Source organism: Notechis scutatus, chromosome 2 (genome assembly GCF_049901735.1).
Source record: "Notechis scutatus isolate UNSWTSFEM ecotype Mainland chromosome 2, rNotScu1.2, whole genome shotgun sequence".
NCBI classification, from domain to species: domain Eukaryota; kingdom Metazoa; phylum Chordata; class Lepidosauria; order Squamata; family Elapidae; genus Notechis; species Notechis scutatus.
In genome coordinates, this window is record NC_142010.1 from 94,120,651 (window position 1) to 94,139,442 (window position 18,792).

General features: G+C 33.5%; 1 protein-coding gene across 1 annotated transcript in view; it reads left to right on the forward strand.

Moving 5' to 3' along the window:
- SLIT3 (slit guidance ligand 3) overlaps positions 1-18,792 on the forward strand; it is a 519,460-nt gene that overhangs the window by 410,203 nt on the left and 90,465 nt on the right. The window contains exons 21-23 of the mRNA XM_026688600.2: positions 11,226-11,294; positions 14,635-14,706; positions 14,872-14,943. Of these exons, the coding sequence (XP_026544385.2) occupies positions 11,226-11,294; positions 14,635-14,706; positions 14,872-14,943 (213 nt within the window). The remainder of the gene's footprint in view (positions 1-11,225; positions 11,295-14,634; positions 14,707-14,871; positions 14,944-18,792) is intronic.

Below are 18,792 nucleotides of genomic sequence, written 5' to 3' on the forward strand. Positions count from 1 at the left end.
TAATATAATAGATATTAATCAGGTTAAATTGTGAATTATATGAGCAACAGGAAGGGATGGCTTCTCATTTGCTTCTAATGTTACTTTTTTAAACAAAGAAAATACAAAATACAAAAAAAAACCATTTGATTGGGCTATCAAATCTGGGTTTCATTAACTCTACAACCCATTAATGGAAACAAAGACATGCATTCTTTGCTGGTGAATGCTGTTTGCCCCAGCATCAATTTTATGTTGCCTAAATGCTAATATGTGGATATACGTTTGGATTTTTTTTAAACTCTATGTAAAGCTGGAAATAAAAGTTGGAATTTGTCACATCTAGTTTTATCATGTAATTGTAGTATAGAACATTAGAAATTTTTGAAAATGTGGCTCTAATATTCATATATGACTGTAATTGATTTTCACCGTAAATGTGTGTATATTGAATGGTATTTCATCTATAGTCTACATTGTGTGTGTGTGTGTATCTGTGTGACTTTGGGGGAGATGCTTCTTTAATTTCATTCCAAGGACTTTCAGAGTTACAGCAGCTATCTCAAATTAGTTTTTCTTCTCATTAGAAAAAGAAAAGAAAAAAAATGAAACAGCGCCACTATTCCTTTCTCCATTGAAGAAATTGGATTTCCCATATTAGATTAATTGGTAGACAGGAACAAAATGCCTTATAATAATCTGAAATGTTTCCTCAAGAAAAAATAATATACAAAAGTAGCGATATGGAAGGTCCTTATGCCAATTCATTATTGTATTTTTAAGACCACTTAATAAAGTTCCCTTGGTAAATTACCAAAAAGCTAAATGCAAAGAATGCCCAATTAAACTAACTGTAATTCATTTATAATTGTCAGTTTGTGACTGAGATACTCCAAACTTCAGTGATGTGTCTTCATTTATTTCCTTGTCTCCTCTTTGTAACTTTGATCTTTACAGATTTTGGTAACTGTTTTTCCTGTTTAAAAAATCTATGTACCAAACAATGTTCAGGATCTTTTAAAGTTCTCTGGTACCTCCCTCCATCTCCATCTTAAATGTACAAATATGTGAATTAGAGTAACCTTATTCCTCAATTACACAATAACATTTATCTCTGTGATAGGGTTTCTTTTAAGTAGTTGGTACTTTAGATGGCTCCCAAGCACGATGAATGGATGTGTTATTGAAATGGTAAATTAAAAACCCAAAATAAATGTGAAAAGCAGCATTTCTGGTTAAATAAATGTGAATGTGTAAATATGCAAAAATAATTGACTGTAATATGTGGCTGATTTATCCTAGCCTATTTCAATAATAAGGGAATCTGCTAGTGAGGAAAACAATTGCTTTGGTTTGATCATCATATTTGGAGTGTATATAAGCAAAACCAAAACCAGTAGTGTTTTTCATGATCGTTTGTTGTTCCTGCTGTTGTTCTTTTTGGAAACCTAAACGTTGACAACTATCATATCCTTATGTCAATGAATGCTGTTAAGCAATATTATCATATCCTTCAACAGTTAATTCAGGGAGACAAGTGCAGTTAAATATTCATGGATCATCATACAGTCTTCAGAATATTATTAGCTTAGATCATATCCTCCCCATAACTTTTCCCAGATCTATTCTGGTATTCCTAAAAGAGTCAAGAGCGGGTGATTTTGACATCTGGTGTTGTTTTGTTCTCTGTCATCCACAGAACTTTTAATTTGTAAAAAAAAAAAAAAAAAGAGTGCCTGGCTTTTTGTTGCTATTATTCTGAGCATTGATGTTCTCTTGCTGTACTTATTTGATCAGTCAGATATAAGAGTGTATCTGATGGTGTCTATTTACAAATGAACCAGTCTGGAATGATTTTCTCTCTCTCAACCCCCACCCCACCATCACCACAATCACTCACTTGCAATAAGTGATTGGTTGGTTGCAGGACTTGCCAGATAAGATTTGGGAGCCCTGAAGTTACAGGTTGTTGAGCAAGAAGGCCTGTTGCATTTGTAGAGTTGGATGAATCCTAAAGATAGAAGCCCAAAATCAGAAGCCTACATTTCAGATCCATTTTCTTTTTCGTCATAGCAAAAGTTGTGCATAGAACCAATACATTCAGACTCTTTTCTTTAGCATTCAATTTGTTTCATTGATTCATGCATATATTAAACATAGCACTAAGTATTTTTTTTTCTGCATTGGAACACTTCTGTTTCAATACTATGGTGATTAATTTATTAAGAAATTGACTTTTTGTTATTTTTCTTGGTAGTGTCAAATGGCCTTTGCTTGGCACTGCAGATCATCATTATCTCATAATAATGTCTTGTAATATAATTGTCCTTTTGCTAATTTCTGGGAACAGCCTACATTTAAGAGTCGTGAAAAGTGATGGAATTTTTAACTCTCCAGATTCAAAATGGTGTATCAATTAATACTGCTGAAATGGACATTTGTATATTTTTGATTCTGTATAAGCAGATGTAACTATTTTTGTGTTTGCTTACAATTATCAAAGAGTGGCTGTCAGGAAAGCAGTATTAAATTGAGATAATTCATAGCTATGTGTTTCATTTTGCAGCACAAGCCTGTTGTCATAGCAATAGCACTTAGATTTATATACTCCTGCATAGTGCTTTACAGACCTCTCTAAGCAGTTTTACAGAGTCAGCATATTGGCCCCAACATTCTGGGTCCTCATTTTACCAACCTCAGAAGGATGGAAGGCTAAGTCAACCTTGAGCTTGGTGGGATTTGAACTGCCAAAATGGCAGCAGCCAGTAGTCAGCAGAAGTGGTCTGCAGTACAGCACTCTAACTACTGTGCCACTGAGGCTCACTACTGATATCTTAAATGAATACAGGGTATGTCCAAAGAAAATGCAAGTATTGAAGTGACTGAGATGCTCCAACCTTTAGTGATGTTTTGGGGAGCTTGCTTTAAAGGAACCTCTGTCCAGAATAATGCATCCATATGTCATTTGTGTATATGTTCTAAATCTGAACAAAGTTATGATTCCCAAGTAATGCTCAAACCAAATCTTGCCAACAAAAGGCAAAATGAAGGGCTGTGTGTATTATTCGTGCTTCATTCCACAAATGTCATTTGTGTATATACTGTCTTATATACAATTCTATTAATCTGATCGCTTTTACTCTTATTTGTCATAGTAACCCTTGAGATGCTCAAAGGATGATATTTGAAAGCTATCCTTGTGTATCTTATATGTCTTTCTCCCTAACTGATTTGTTCTGTTGTCTGGTAAAATTCTAGTTATAAAAGAAAAGATTTATTTAGTAGCATTTTAATTAATGTTATGGAATCATATATTTATAAACTCCAATTTTCAATGGGAAAATTACAAAAGTTGTGATAAAAATGTTCAGCAAAAATGTTTTTTATTAAACCATAATCATCCACATTCATTTTAATTGAGAACAAAATTTGCCATATATCTAACAGAAATTTAGTAAATTAGAACATTGAGAGTTCCAAAATATCCATATAAAAGGGAATCTTATACTGTAAGAGGTCCTAAATAACATTGCACTGAAATGGATATGCAGATGGAAAATTTCATTCCCCCAAGGGAAGAGAATTTCAGCATCGAAAAATGCTGAATATATTGTTCATTTTTCAGTAATAAGAAATTCAAAATAAATTTCTGGACTGTCACAATTGCTGATTTGGCATGTTGTAAACATTAGCGGATGCTATATAGTACCAGTAATTATTGCCCAAAGCATAATAGCCACAGCACTAGGTGACTATGTCAGTTCCTTGACATCTTAACAATTTCTAGACTAGCATGAACTATACCATAGTTAACCCATATGCTGGAATCACTGTACCAACTGCTGAAGAAATTATATTTTTCTTTCCTTTGAGTACTTCATATCTGTCCCAAAATATTGATCCTGTTAGTGATTCAGTTTACATCTTAAGACAAAGATATTTTACCTTTATGTCAAAGGGGTTTAAAAGAGTTACTAAATTTGTCTATACATGTTGTAATAGAGATTAGACACTTCTTTATATGTTACTTTTCTATTTATTCTTTCTTTTTCTTGTTTCTTGCACTTTTTATTCTTTCTATTCTCTTTTCTTTTAATTCGCTTTGTATTAGTTTTTATTGTTATCAAAATCATTAATAAAACTCATATACATAAAAAAGAATGGCACAGTGGTGCTTACAAAATAATGAAATGAACTTGGAATGGCTTCACTTTTCATTAAAACTAGATAATGTTAAGATCCAAAAGCTACTCACATTCTTTGGGCAGTTCATACAAATAAAGGATGAACCAGACAATACAAAAAGAGGAAGATATAAACAGGTAAAGTAGATTAAAGAATATATGAGAATATATTTTGAAGTGCTAAAAGTTACTATTAAGGACAGATCTACAAAACAAAGTGTTTATGTAATCATCAAAAATGGAACCCAATTTGATATTATCTAACTAATACATATACATATATACATATATACATATATACATATATACATATATACATATATACATATACATATATACATATATACATATATACATATATACATATATACATATATACATATATACATATATACATATATACATATATACATATATACATATATACATATATACATATATACATATATACATATATACATATATACATATATACATATATACATATATACATATATATATATATATATATATATATATATATATATATATATATATATATATATATATATATACTTTTCCATGGCTTTGAGGTATTATTGTATGACTTAACTTCTGTACTATACAATATGAAGCTTCACCAATGAGAAATCATACATCTGGCATTATTGACATGTATAGTGACACTTTTCAGATACTCTGTATAACTAAAAAACTTTCTCATTGCTTCTTGAAGAAGAAATATAATTTTTGATTTGCATTCAGCACACTTTTTGCAACCAAATATATATTCCAATAACTTCAGTTGTTGCACATAATGAATATAAAATGCAGCCAGTGTTTTTATTTGCCACATTGCACGTAAAGAAAAATAGCAACTATTTTTGCCCTAATTTTTATTCAGCAACATGTTTTCTCCAGACCTTATAATTAGATTTGGCACATTTAAAAGAGAATAATGAAATGCTTACAAATCACTATAAAATTGAATACTAACTGATGTTGTTATATTCCATAATTGCTGCTGATTAAATAGTTAATTATGAAGTGGAATGTTTAATAGAGAGTCAGCTTTTGGACTTTTAATACCTCTGTTGCCTGGTAATATTTACTTTTTATGTGCTATCTGGTAATTTGAAATTGAGAGAATTCCCCTTTAATACTGAAAAGCCAAGCAATTTAATAAGAAAACTTAATCCCACATAAACCAGGATTCATTTAAACAAAAACATAGCTTTGTTCAGGGGTGGGATTCAAATTTTTTAACAACCAGTTCTGTGGGCATGGCTTAGTTGGTTTCTTCAAAGTTCTTCAAAGTACTCCAACGGGACTATTTCCTCCCAACAGTAGTATAAAAAGCTTAAAACAACCTTTCCCCTTTAAGAAAGTCAAGCTGTCAGGTTTCCAAATGAAATTACTACACATATGTCAATTTCAGGCTGGACAGCAGCAAAGTACTAGCAAAGGAGAAAAAAAAACCTCCAGAGAAGTTCCTGAGACAGGAAGTCTAGTCCTGCCAAGAATGTAATAAGGGTTAACGGAGAGGCAGTTTTTGTAAGAAACAACACCAGAATGTAAGGAATGCCTTCCTTACAGGATTAGGCTGTAAAGTGGAAAAAGCAAAAGGAGATTTCTTCTAACAACCGGTTCTCTGAACTTTTTAAGAAAGTTAACAACCAGTTCTAGAGAATAGGTGTGAACTGGTAGAATCCCACCCCTGGCTCAGCAATGTTAAATAATAACTTACATAATAAATATTTAACATGTTTCGTATACAAAAGACAAGCAACACTTATGATTGAAATATGCAAGGATCTGTTAAGTTTGATTTGGAAGTAAATGTTTTAATATTAATCACACTATAATCCTTTTTTCATAATATTAAAGATTTAAACATATATCTAAAGTAAATGCACAGTCAAACCCATTGTATTTGGGTTACAATGGAATTAAACATTGTAATTCAAACATAATTCAAAGACTGAATTATGATCATCTTAATAGTTTAATCTTGACATCATGAGATTTTTCTATTTCACTCTGTTAATATTTAGTAGATTAGCAATTGCAGATTTAAGATAGCTTAATTTAAAAATAAATCTATAATATATTGATATGTTTGCAACATCTTCTTCAAACCCTTGATTTAAAATGAGATTCTCCAAAAAGATATTTTAATTTTGCCCCAAAAGAAGATAAGTGAAACAACAAGTATCTACTAAATATTTGATTATTTTCCAATGGTCATGGAAGCTGTTTATTGTAAGATATGAAACTGAAGGAATTCAAGTTATTTAACATCTGAAACAAAAATATTTTTTTCTTTACTATTCTAAATACAGAAGATTACATAATAGATAATTCTGGCTGCAGAGTAGAATCTTCTACCATATCCATGAGTACTGAGATCCATTGGCTCCCTTGCTCTTCTGAAAGCTCTAAAAACTTAGCTGTCTTCCTGGACTATAGTAGTTGGAGATCTCTCCATTCAATCTTAGATATAAGGTGGAATACTTTGGTTGTCTGCTGGATTCATCACCTCCTAGTATGATTTTGTTGTTAGTTATTTCTTGTTTCTTAGTGTATTGTGAGCACTCGGAGGTTGAGAGTCAAACAGCATCACATCTTAATTAATTTAATGCTTATTATGCAGCTCCTGTGGAATTCACAGCTTTGGAATCATTTTCTTGGTAATTATACACTTTTTCTCCCTCTCCTCCTCCCCCTGAAATGATGGTGAATTTCCTGATTTAAACTTAGTTATAAAATCTGCAAGTAGCTCTCAAATCTTGAGATACCAGGATATACAAATACCAGGATATACTCTGTAATTCCCGATTTAGTTTCCTTGTCTTAATTCTTTTCAAATTCAATCTACCTAGGTGGCCAGATAGTTATCAAAAAGGTATGCTGTGAGAGGGAAAGGAGAGGAGTAAAGAAACTAAAGGTCCAGAAAACCACATTGGATATAATATGTTCATTTTGCTTTTCTGGGGAAACATGTTTTCCATTTTCACAAAAGTTATCCATCCACCTGTTCCTCACACTGTTTACCTGCATAATTCTATTTTACCTGCCAATCCTAGAGGCTGGCTATACACAGTCTAATAAATATACGGCTACTATAGAGGAATAATAACATTGGCAAAATGTAGTGCTTTAGATATTGCTGCAAATGAAAATTCAGAAATAATTTAGTTCTCTTTCCTCAGTTAACACTATTTAGTAATTGATATTTTCCCATGTTTGTTCTAAATGTAATCTCTTTAAATATTCTTCACATTAAAAATTCAGAAATTTTCAGGAAAGGTCAGCTTTCCTATCTTTTCCTCTGACAATGAAGGGTTTTTCTTAGCATCTTCTATTATCTAATTCCTTACTATATTATCTTCTCTCAGTTTGTTGCTCTAGGCTTTATAGCTCAGTATATAATCAGCTGAAGTAGAGAGTGATACTGAAAACAGAATAAAAATGAGCTAATTATGAAACTTGATCCTGGATCATTCATCGTTCTACTCAAATATCAATTAAATATGTACAAAAAATATAATTTCCACAAAACAGACCCCTGAGAATACTTTAGTACTGCTTATCATCCTCACTGCGGAATAGTTTGTTCTCTCCATATTTTATTTCCATGTTTTAAGTACTGTTTATTTTTAACAACATGATTACTTCCTGCTATAATTTCTTTCCATTTGGCTCCATAACTTCCAACCATTTAGCTTCCTAAGCCAAGTGACTCCTAGCACCAAGATTAGTTCTTCAATAGAATTATGGTGGATTCAGGATTCAGTGCTCCATTGTTTTAGGCACATAATGCAGTATCATCTCATTTAGAAATTAGATAATGATATGAATATACCTTGTGGCTTATTTTGTAATACTGAATTGTTACATCCATTTGTTGCATTAAATTATTACAAGTATTCCTTGAATTAAACAGATCACTGGGAAAGGGAATGCTCTTGCTAAGTAATGTAGTCAGAAAGCATGCTTTCATGTGACATCAGTAAATTACAACAATCCAGGTTGTATTTTAACCTGCTCATTCTCAACTACTTTTTCAGTTCTATGTTCCCACTGATTTTTCATTACTGGCACATGATAATTTTTACAGATATTCCAGTAAATTATTTTGGTGGCTGTGTTATGTTGTTGTTTATAACCAATTTGTGTGATGTGCTCGTAGAGCTGAGTATATGGTCTCAGCTCTTTTCCTCTTCTTTGTACAACCTGCACTTTGAACCATTTGATGATTTTTCAATTCTGACCTTGATTGCATTAGTTCAAAAAGGGTTTTCTTGAGCATTAAAATCAGTTTCTTTTTTTAATGTTCCAGTTGTAAGGCATTGCCAGGATTTTTTTTCTTTCTCCATTTCCCATCAATCTTTTGTAGAAATTGACTATGTAATACTTATCCTTGCCAGCATTCTGTTCGTGTTTTTTATTACATTATTTTGATATTCATACTTTCTTTCCTGTATATTTGGTAAGTTCCAATTTTTAATTTGCATCAGTGCTTATTCTTGGCTGTCTTTCATATCATCAGTCAATGTATACTTTTAAAACCTTTGACTCCATTATTGCAGGGCAGGTATACTTTTTCAATATCACTATGGGGATGTAATGAATAGTCAAGAGTGAATAGTCAAGAGTTATCTTGTGTTTTTGTCCAAACTGTTCAGTTCAACTTGTATCCAATTAATAATTCCATTAATAATTGTGAATGCTCCAACACTGGAAGTTTTTAAGAAGAGATTGGACAACCATTTATCTGAAATGGTATAGGGTTTCCTACCTGAGCAGGGGGTTGGACTAGAAGACCTCCAAGGTCCCTTCCAATTCAGTTATTCTATTCTATCCTAACTTCCCAAGATATTATTTTCTACTTTTCTGTGCTGCTTTCTTTTAATGAAACATTCCCAGTTCCATACAGTAAATTAAGAGATGTTGGAAAGTATATCTGGATGCAATTCTGAATTATAGTGCTCTTAATGGGATATGCATTAATGTACTTTCCAGTATGCATTCTGGCATAACTAACAGTTAGATCATAACTTTCGAATCAGGGCATTGGCTTAGAAGTGCTATCACTGAGCCAAATCCAAGAGGTTCATAAGCATCATTTCTCGCTTCCATAATTACTAATTGTGGTCATGAAAAGAAAAGATGCCATATTCAAATTTTAAAATGTGACTGAAGAGGCAGTAGATCAACACGAACAAGCTTAACTGTGGAATAGTTTGGTGCATGTTTTGGCATTTCTCAAACATGTTAAAGGGTGAGGATTCAACATTGTTAAGTCGGGTGTATTGTCACATGAAAATGTAAATTGTGTTTTCCTCCATAAGCCTTTTGAGGGAATTTTTTATGATAATTTATTTTGTGGAATGAATACACAGCCTGGGTGAGCTCTGACTTAGCATTTACATCTTAAATAATGTTGCCTCCGTTATATCAGATGCTGCATATTCATTTTATGTTTTCACTAAGCAGTTAAAGTAAATGGTTGTATGGATTAGTGCAGCTAGACCGAGTCAGCTTCTGATGTGTTATTGAAATATTGCTTGCCTGAGCAATTTGCAGTCAGAGGGCAAGAATAATTCTAATGAGGTCAATTAGCATTTGGAGTTCTTTTTAGTAGCTTTAATTAAGCACAACCTTACAGCAAGGACATGTGTGAGTTCCCCTCCCCAGTCCCTTTGTTAATATGATCTCTGAGAGAACTACTGGAGTGAGGATTTTTCCCCCAATTGTTTTGTAAAAGATGCATCTGATCTTCATAGTCTGCTGTCTAAAACAAAGAACATAACAAAAGATCACCAGCATTTTCCTATGAGCCCATACATTTAGAAAAGAGGCAGAAGGAGAGTCAGGAGACTATGTCACCAACCTGACACATGCAAAACTATATTAATGTGAATTCAAATTGATGCTGCTTGTTTTGTTCTTTTTCTTAAATTCAAGAAGATACATGGTCCCTTTGGAAAAGAAGTGTCTAATATGTTAATCTCTCTGTATGTGTATGTGTGAAAGACAGAGAGAGAGAGAGAGAGAGAGACAGACAGACAGACAGACAGACAGACAGACAGACAGAGACAGAGACAGAGACAGAGACACAGACAGAGACAGAGACAAAGACAAAGACAGAGAGACAGACAGTGTTTGTATGCGTACATGCACATTTATGTATTTCTTTTGTGTTGCAATGCATTTTGCTTCTTAATATTCTCACTGAATAAGATAAAGGGGAGGAATAATGACTAACAAATTTATTTAATGATCAGTTTCAACAAAAGCCCATAGGAAGAACCATAGGAAGAATCAAAAGGCCATAGAAAGGAAGGAGATCAAATTCAGTTCCATGTTCCAAATCAAAGCACTCTCAACAGATTATCCAGCCTCTATATCAATATATAGTGAAGGAGAATCTGTGTATGAAGTTGAAGCAAGGGAATGGAAGAAATAGCTGGCAAGTCAGTGGACAATTTAGCTTATAAGCAGCGATGCTGGTCTTCAATTGTAATAAAGATTTGATTTGATTTGATTTGATTTGATTTGATTTGATTTGATAAATAGCAACACACTTCAGGTAGGGAAAAATCTGAGGGGAAAAAAGCCATCTCAATATCTTAAAAAAGACTCCACCTTAATTAATTCAGTATTAATAAAAGTGGTAAATTCTGGTTCATTTCCAAATATTACAGAAATCTGTGTGGTTTTTGCTTCTTTAATCCTGCCCCACCACATGAATTTTGGGAACCTATCATCTATTGAATAATTCATTCTACTATCAAACAGCAATTCATTTCAACAACAGTATAGGTTGTGCACAATTATGAAAGCAGGCCCAAAGGGACCTTGTAAATTTCTTTGGCTGAAGATCCTAGTCCAAACCTTTAAATGAATAGTCTACCTCTTTTTTTTTCATTTTTATTGATGAAATTTATATTAAAGTTTGCAATTAAATCTTTCTGACATGCTTGAAGTCAACTGTAATAACTCATCTTGTTTTGTTTTTCTTTATGTGAAGAACCAATGAATATTCTTAACTGTTTATCAAATATAACTGATTTTCAGATACCTGGAAGGGAACCATTTATCTGCTGTGCCAAAAGAACTTTCTATGTTCCGACACTTGACATTAATGTAAGTATATCAACATTTCATGTCAGCAACAATATAGGAATACACAAATGTTGTGGCATTGGGTGTTGCAGTGCAATTATAGCTTGATTGACAGATACTGTAGCTTCATACAATGCAATACTGTAGAAGACCATTACAACATATTTTTACTTGAAGTCAAAAGAGTCATCAAACTATATGTACCATTAACAACTCCCAAAACCAGAAAAAAACAAATTATTCAAAACTATAAGGAAGCTTCAATCCAAAAAGAAATCACTTTGGCAGAAAAACAGATCTGGTCACGTTGCCAACTTCAAAAGCCGATACAAATTTTTTTGCCACCAGATAAAAACTGAATGCACCAATTATCACATTAAACAAGAAGAAAACCTTCTACGCACCAATTCCACCCGCGCTTTCTACAATTTTGTAAACAACAAACTAAAAGACTCAAGGTCCATCCCACCCCTGAAAGGACCTAATGGTAAAGACTGCAATGACAACACTATTAAAGCCAACCTCTTTAACTCATTCTTTGGCTCAGTATTTGTAAACAGCAAAGGATCAAGCCCAGTATTTCCTAGTCGAACCACAGACAACTACAATGATCTAATACATATCGATGTTGAAAAACAACAATCAGCAATCTAAAACCATCTCTATCTATTGGACCAGACGGAATATGTGCCTACTTCTTAAAAAAGCTATCCACTGCCACAGCCGAACCTCTAAGCATAATCTTTGAAAAATCTTTCAGGACCAGATCCTTGCCAAAACTATGGTCACAAGCCACGGTCATCCCCATCTTCAAAAAGGGAGACCCCAGCCTAGTTGAAAATTACAGACCAATCTCTATGCTGCGTCACCTGTAAAGTCATGGAATCAATTATTAACCAATCCATCATCCTCCACTTAGAAACATCAACCTACTCTCTAATAAACAATTTGGTTTCAGAAAAAACTATCCTGTAATCTGCAACTCTTACACTGCAAAAACATATGGACCAAACAACTCGATCAGGGCAAAGCAATAGACGCAATCTACATAGACTTCTGTAAAGCCTTTGATTCAGTGGTACATGACAAACTACTCCTAAAACTAAAATCTTACAGTATCTCTGGTGCATAACTGGATAGAAGCATTCCTGTCAAACAGACAACAAATGGTCAAAATTGGGAGCGTCCTATCAAATTCTGTGCCTGTCAACAGTGGTGTCCCCCAAGGCAGTGTTCTAGGACCAACTATTTTCATAGTCTACATAAATGACCTCTGTGATCATATCAAGAGCAACTGCGTTCTCTTCGCTGATGATGTAAAGCTATTCAACACCACAGACAATACTGCTACCCTTCAAAAAGACCTCGACTATGTATCAGAATGGTCAAGCAAATGGCAACTTCAAATCTCAACAAATAAATGCTCTGTCCTACATATTGGCAAAAAAAAAATCAGAAAATAAAATACAGGCTGAATAGTCAGCCTGAATAGACCTTGTTAATGATCCAAACTCTGTCAAGGATCTTGGAGTACTCATCTCTAAAGACCTAAGTGTTAGAGCCCACTGTAACTACATAGCCAAAAAGACGTTAAGAGTTGTTAACCTAATCTTACGTAGCTTTTTCTCCGGTAATATCACTCTACTAACTGGAGCATACAAAACATTTGCTAGACCAATACTCAAATACAGCTCATCAGTCTGGAACCCACATTACGTATCTGATATTAACACAGTTGAGAAAGTCCAAAAATATTTCACAAGAAGAGTTCTCCACTCCTCTACTCATTGCAGAATACCTTATGCCACCAGACTTGAAATTCTAGACCTAGAAAACCTAGAACTACACCGCCTTTGGTCCCATCTAAGTATAGTATATAAAATCATACATTGCAATATCCTACCTGTCAATGAATACTTTAGCTTCAACCATAACAACACAAGAGCAAACAATAGATACAAACTCAAGGTTAATTGCACCAAACTTGATTGCAGGAGACTTCAGCAACAGAGTGGTCAATGTCTGGAATACTCTACTTGACTCTGTGGTTTCTTCCCCAAACCCCAAAAACTTTAACCTTAGACTTTCTACTATTGACCTCACCCCTTTCCTAAGAGGTCTGTAGGGGGTGTGCATAAGCGCACCAACGTGCCTACGGTCCTGTCCTATTGTTTCTTTTTTTATTATTTTTCTTATATGTATCCATGAATTCATAACTATGTTTTTACTTATACCTATTATCTTGCAAGCAATTGACAAAAATAAATAAATAAAAATAATAAATAAGTAAATGTTTGAGAAGACACAAAAACATTGCTTGTATTGTGAGATTTATTTTTTATGGAAATGCAGTGTACACACAGACACAAAGACACACACACACTTTTAAAAGAGATAATCAGTAAATTACTACTTTAAGATTTTTTAATACAATTCATTTTTTTTGGGACCAATCTATTTATCACATATAAGTAGAAAGCAAGCATAATACCTCAATTTTGGTAGAAACAATCATTGGTAGATCTTGCTTACTTCTAGTGTTCAATGTTGTGTGTTATTCAAATATATATGATTTTATTTTAAATTCCAATTTAGGTTTAAATTTTACAAAAATAAAAAAAATATTTAAATTATTTCATGAATGTCATTAAACACAGGAGTTTCATGAATGTCATTAAATACATGAGTTTTAATACTAATGTATTTATCCCATTATCTTAAAAAGTTTTACATGGCAGTGTTTTATTATTTTATAGCTGGGTGGTTACCCTATCTAGCCAGTGTGCCAGCTATAATAGAGAGCATTTCTTTTATATAATTCTTTTTGTGTCTTTATATAATCAAGATACAGAGGGAATTTATCGCAAACTTAATTAATAGAAGTCTACTTTAAATACAAAGAGTTTGTACAACGAGTGATACCACAGTATTTACAAGCATAAGTAGCATCTCTACTATTTAGTGCCTTCCCTGGAAAAGTTTGAAGTATCCACTTGTCACAATTTTTACTTCTTGTCCACTATCGTTTCTGTTTTTATGCCTTGTTGGTTCTAGATTGTAAAATGGCTTGATATTATATTTTAAACTCTCTTTTTAATTTTTTAAAAATAAATCTTTCTGATTTTATTTGTGCTTTTATGAATTTTCCTAAAAGCTGTTTGCCTTAGTGTAATCAGTAAATCTTAAGAAATATTTTTTAAAAGTATGTAATTATAATCCCCAAGAATAATCTTAGTTGGTAATAACTTGTTTATGCTTTTTGGTTTTGCTCTGAATTTAAGAAAAGTTCTGTTTTCATTGCATCAATGAAATATGTGTATTTTTCATCGCATTAGTGAATATTTTGTATATCTTTTTTCAGTGACTTGAGCAACAATAGTATCAGCATGTTGGCCAATTATACCTTCAGTAATATGACACAGCTATCAACTCTGTAAGTACCCAGTGATTCTGACATAGGTTCTAATTAATATTTATTGTAAAGTAAGTTCCATTAAGTAGCAAGTATTTAATTTTTCTTTGTTAATGTATTCTTCTCTGCTCCTGCTCCAGTTGCTTGTTGCAAAGTATTATAAGCTGTGATCTTTTATTCCCTTAGGATCCTAAGCTACAACAGGTTACGGTGTATTCCAGTTCATGCATTTAATGGCCTTAAATCTCTCCGAGTGTTGTAAGTATTGCTCATTCACTGTTCTGGAATTAAATTTTAAAAAGTGACATCAAAATTGTTAAAATCAGTGCTTTCCCCTGATTCTCTGTTTTGCAGCCATTTCTAGTCATTTGCACTTTTCTATTTGTATCAAGATGTAAAGTAGCCTATAAATGTGAGTTCAGATGTTAATGTTTTGTTCGTGATTTAATGCCTTAAGATGATTTTTCATTTTGGAATTCTTTCTTTTTTTTAAAAGGCTGCTGTTAAAATATAGGCTAACCTATTTGACTAAGACATATTCTTGAAGGAAGCCTTCTCAGTTGTAACTTGCTCATTAATCACTTCGACATATTCTTGGATTTAGCGTATCATTCCATGCTTTAAGCTAAAATTCTAATTGGGATTCTGTGTGAATTTAATCATATCCAAGACTTTGGGAGAAGTTTGATCTCTTCCATTTTTTTTTTACGTATACTTCACCCATTTTTCCAACTTTTGTTTTTGTTTTTTCTTTAATGTAACTATAGTAGACATTTTGTCAAATGTTTCTTTTTGAGAATATTGAATGTAATGGTATTTAATAATTCTCTTGAGTGATTCATTTATACTTACTTTTTATGAAAAATCATAAGCATTACTTAGGATGAAGTCCATGTTTGCTTCATCATTGTACCTCCTTGTTTAGTATCAACCCTGCCAGATAGATCAGACAGAAACAAAGACAATGAACTAATTCTATTTTAATATAAGGCTACATTAACAGAAATATGCAGGTCTGAAAGTATAATTCTCTGTGTCTTCTTTGCATCTCAAGAAATTGGGAAGGGTCTCTTCTGAACAATCTAGTTGCAGACTATGCTTTCTTTTATTAGACTTTTCCCTAAGCAGGGTCTCTGGGCCCAATTTCCTAAGATCATTCTCACATACCATTACAATTAACACTTTAGGCTATGGCATACGGTTTTTAGTACTCTTTACTACTCTGACTGCAGTTGTGCTGGCATGTGTCATGGAGAGAGAAAAGGAAGAACTACAATTCTAGCCTTGAAGTGCAGCTCTGGTGTCCCAAGGGCTGATGAGCTGACATAGCTTCTAGCCAGGGCTGTTGTGGAGAGGGATAGACAGCATTTCTATTGATCCAGACTTGTACTGGGGACTAGAGCTCTGATCAGGCTCCCCACCTCCTCAGTTGCTGGGGAAATGTTGCCAGTCTGATTAAAAATGAGATACAAACAGACAGACAGAGGAGAGAAAATTGGGAGAGAAAAAAATACTGTGTAAAAACAGAGTGATTGAAGATAAAAATTAGAAAGCATAGTATTGTTAATGTATTTAAGTTCCTGATCAGAGAAAAAAGTCCCTGAGTAGCTTCCCTAGAGGAAGAGAAGTAAAGCTCTAGAGAGATAACATCTTCACCCCAGGTCCAAGATGGGAAGGAGGAAGAAACTACCTTTGACAAAGCTGAAGGATTTGGAGAAGGATTGGGCAGAAGACACCAAGACAGGTTGTTCCCCCAACAGTGGAGAAGCAGATAACAGATCATCAGAGTTGGAAGGGACCTTATAGGTCATCTAGTCCACCCCCGCCCAAGCGGGAGACCCTACACCATTTCTGACAAATGGCAATCCAATCTCTCCTTAAAAGTCTCAACTGATGGCGCTCCCACAACTTCCGAGGGCAAGCTGTTCCATTGGTTGATTGTTCTCACTGTCAGAAAGTTTCTCCTTATTTCCAGGTTAAATCTCTCCTTGTTCAGTTTCCATCCATTATTCCTTGTCTGGCCTACAGGCGCTTTAGAAAATAGCTTGACCCCTTCCTCCCTGTGGCAGCCCCTCAAATATTAGAAGACTGCTATCATGTCTCCCCTGGTCCATAGCAGTCTATGATCAGCTGAGCAAATCCAGGGAAAGGTCTTGAGAAGTTCTGAGCACTTTCCTTTCTTTTTACTCTCTTGTGATAAGCCCAGAAATGGGGCAAGGAGTGGGAATGAAGGGAGAGGAACAGGACAGCTTGTCAACACTGATGGAACTATGAATTCTGAATTGTACTAGCAAAGTCAACAGGAGAATATTAAGTACATATCTGTGAATTGTAGTGCCAGAAGAAGTGGGTCATGCAGCAAGACATGAAATTGTACAACAAAAGAATGATTAAGCAGAAGAAAGTTAATGTTTTGGAATGATCAAGTCAAAGTCCTGACCTGTTGTGCGACAACCTGAAGCTCATGTGAGAAAATCCACCAATATCTCTGAGTTGAAGCTGTTCTATAAAGAGGAATGAATTAAAATTCCTCTAAGCTGATGTGTAAGATTAATCAACTATTATTAGAAATGTTTAATGGCAGTTGTTCCTGCCCACCAATTGTAGTAATTGCTGTTCAACTAAATTGCAACTTTTATTTGCAGGTATTGTTTCATACCAGTTACTTAGATCCATAGGCTCATGCATTTTTACTATACACATATATGGAGCTTTGGGTCATTATCTTCTATAAGTGAATGAATAAGCACGTTTTTGACTCATTTTTAATTGGGTTTTCTTTTATCTATTTATGAGAAACAGTTCATGTTTTAGCTCATACTTACTCAGATGCTGAAATGCTGAAAATTAAAATGAGTTCACAAACTTTTAAACATGTTGCATGTTTAGGGCTATATACTGTATGAATAATATAGAAAAGGGTAGTTAAGTGGCAGCCTATTTGTTTGTAGCTGAACATAGTGCATAATATTCCAGTTGATGGTGCTGTTTGAATAATACACAAATGTTAATTTCATAATATATTTTAACCCATTACATAAGAACTTCAAGAAAGCATTGGTTTCATATTTTGTGACTGATCCATATGTGTTTTTATTTAAATTGCAAGCAAACCTAAATTAGCTTTATTCTCAAAGGCAACAACATATCTGTTTTATAAATCCATTTGCGACCTCTATTTATTTAGAAGATCTACTTAATCATATTTTGAAATAGGTATTTGCTCAGAGAAAAATAATACGCCACTCTTACATTTCTGTGCAAAAGTTAAATGAAGCATGAATGAGAGTCTCTCTTTCTGGGTTGTGTGTATTTGGAAGCCTCCAGTTTCATTTGATTTATTATGGTCTACAAAATTCTAGTGTCAGCTACAACCCTTGCCACATGTCATCTACATTGTTATTAAAAATCAATTCTCCTGGGGGAGGAAGTGTTTCCAAGCGACAGCATGCAATCTGTTACTGTCATTTATTTATTATCAAAATTCCCAAGGGAACCTCTGTTAGAAATAATCAGCAAAAGCGTATCCAAGTTTTTGCACCTTTTTTTTTTTTAAAGGACACATAGCTTGAAATCTGTCTAGGTTTGATGTGCAGTTAACAAATCCCTTTTATGCATGAGCCCCTTCTCTAATTGCTTTTCTTCCTGGGAAATTTCCCCTATTACTATTAAATAGGAAAATTATCCTATCAGTCAGAATATGTCTCTGGCTACCAAACATAATAATCAGTGTCATAACATATACCTTGTTTCAGTAACTCAAAGTCTTAATTTCTATTAGCATATCTTTACACACCATGTTTTAAGGTGGTTTTTTAATGCATAGATTAGGATATTTTTCAAACCAAGCACCAAAAGATATAGAACTGCCAGAAAACCCATGTAAAATATGCATAATTATAAAAATGATGAAATTGCTTCTATGTCCTTATTAAACACAAATTTTGTGATTCAGTGTGTGACAGTATTTTGCAGATTTATTTTTGGTTCCCTTTCCAATAGTTCAAGTTCAATTCCCAAGTTCAGTTTTTCAAGGATTTCACTATTTATTTTAGAATTTCATAAAAATCACAAAGTATAGGCTTGCAGTTCAACAGTGAGAAAAGT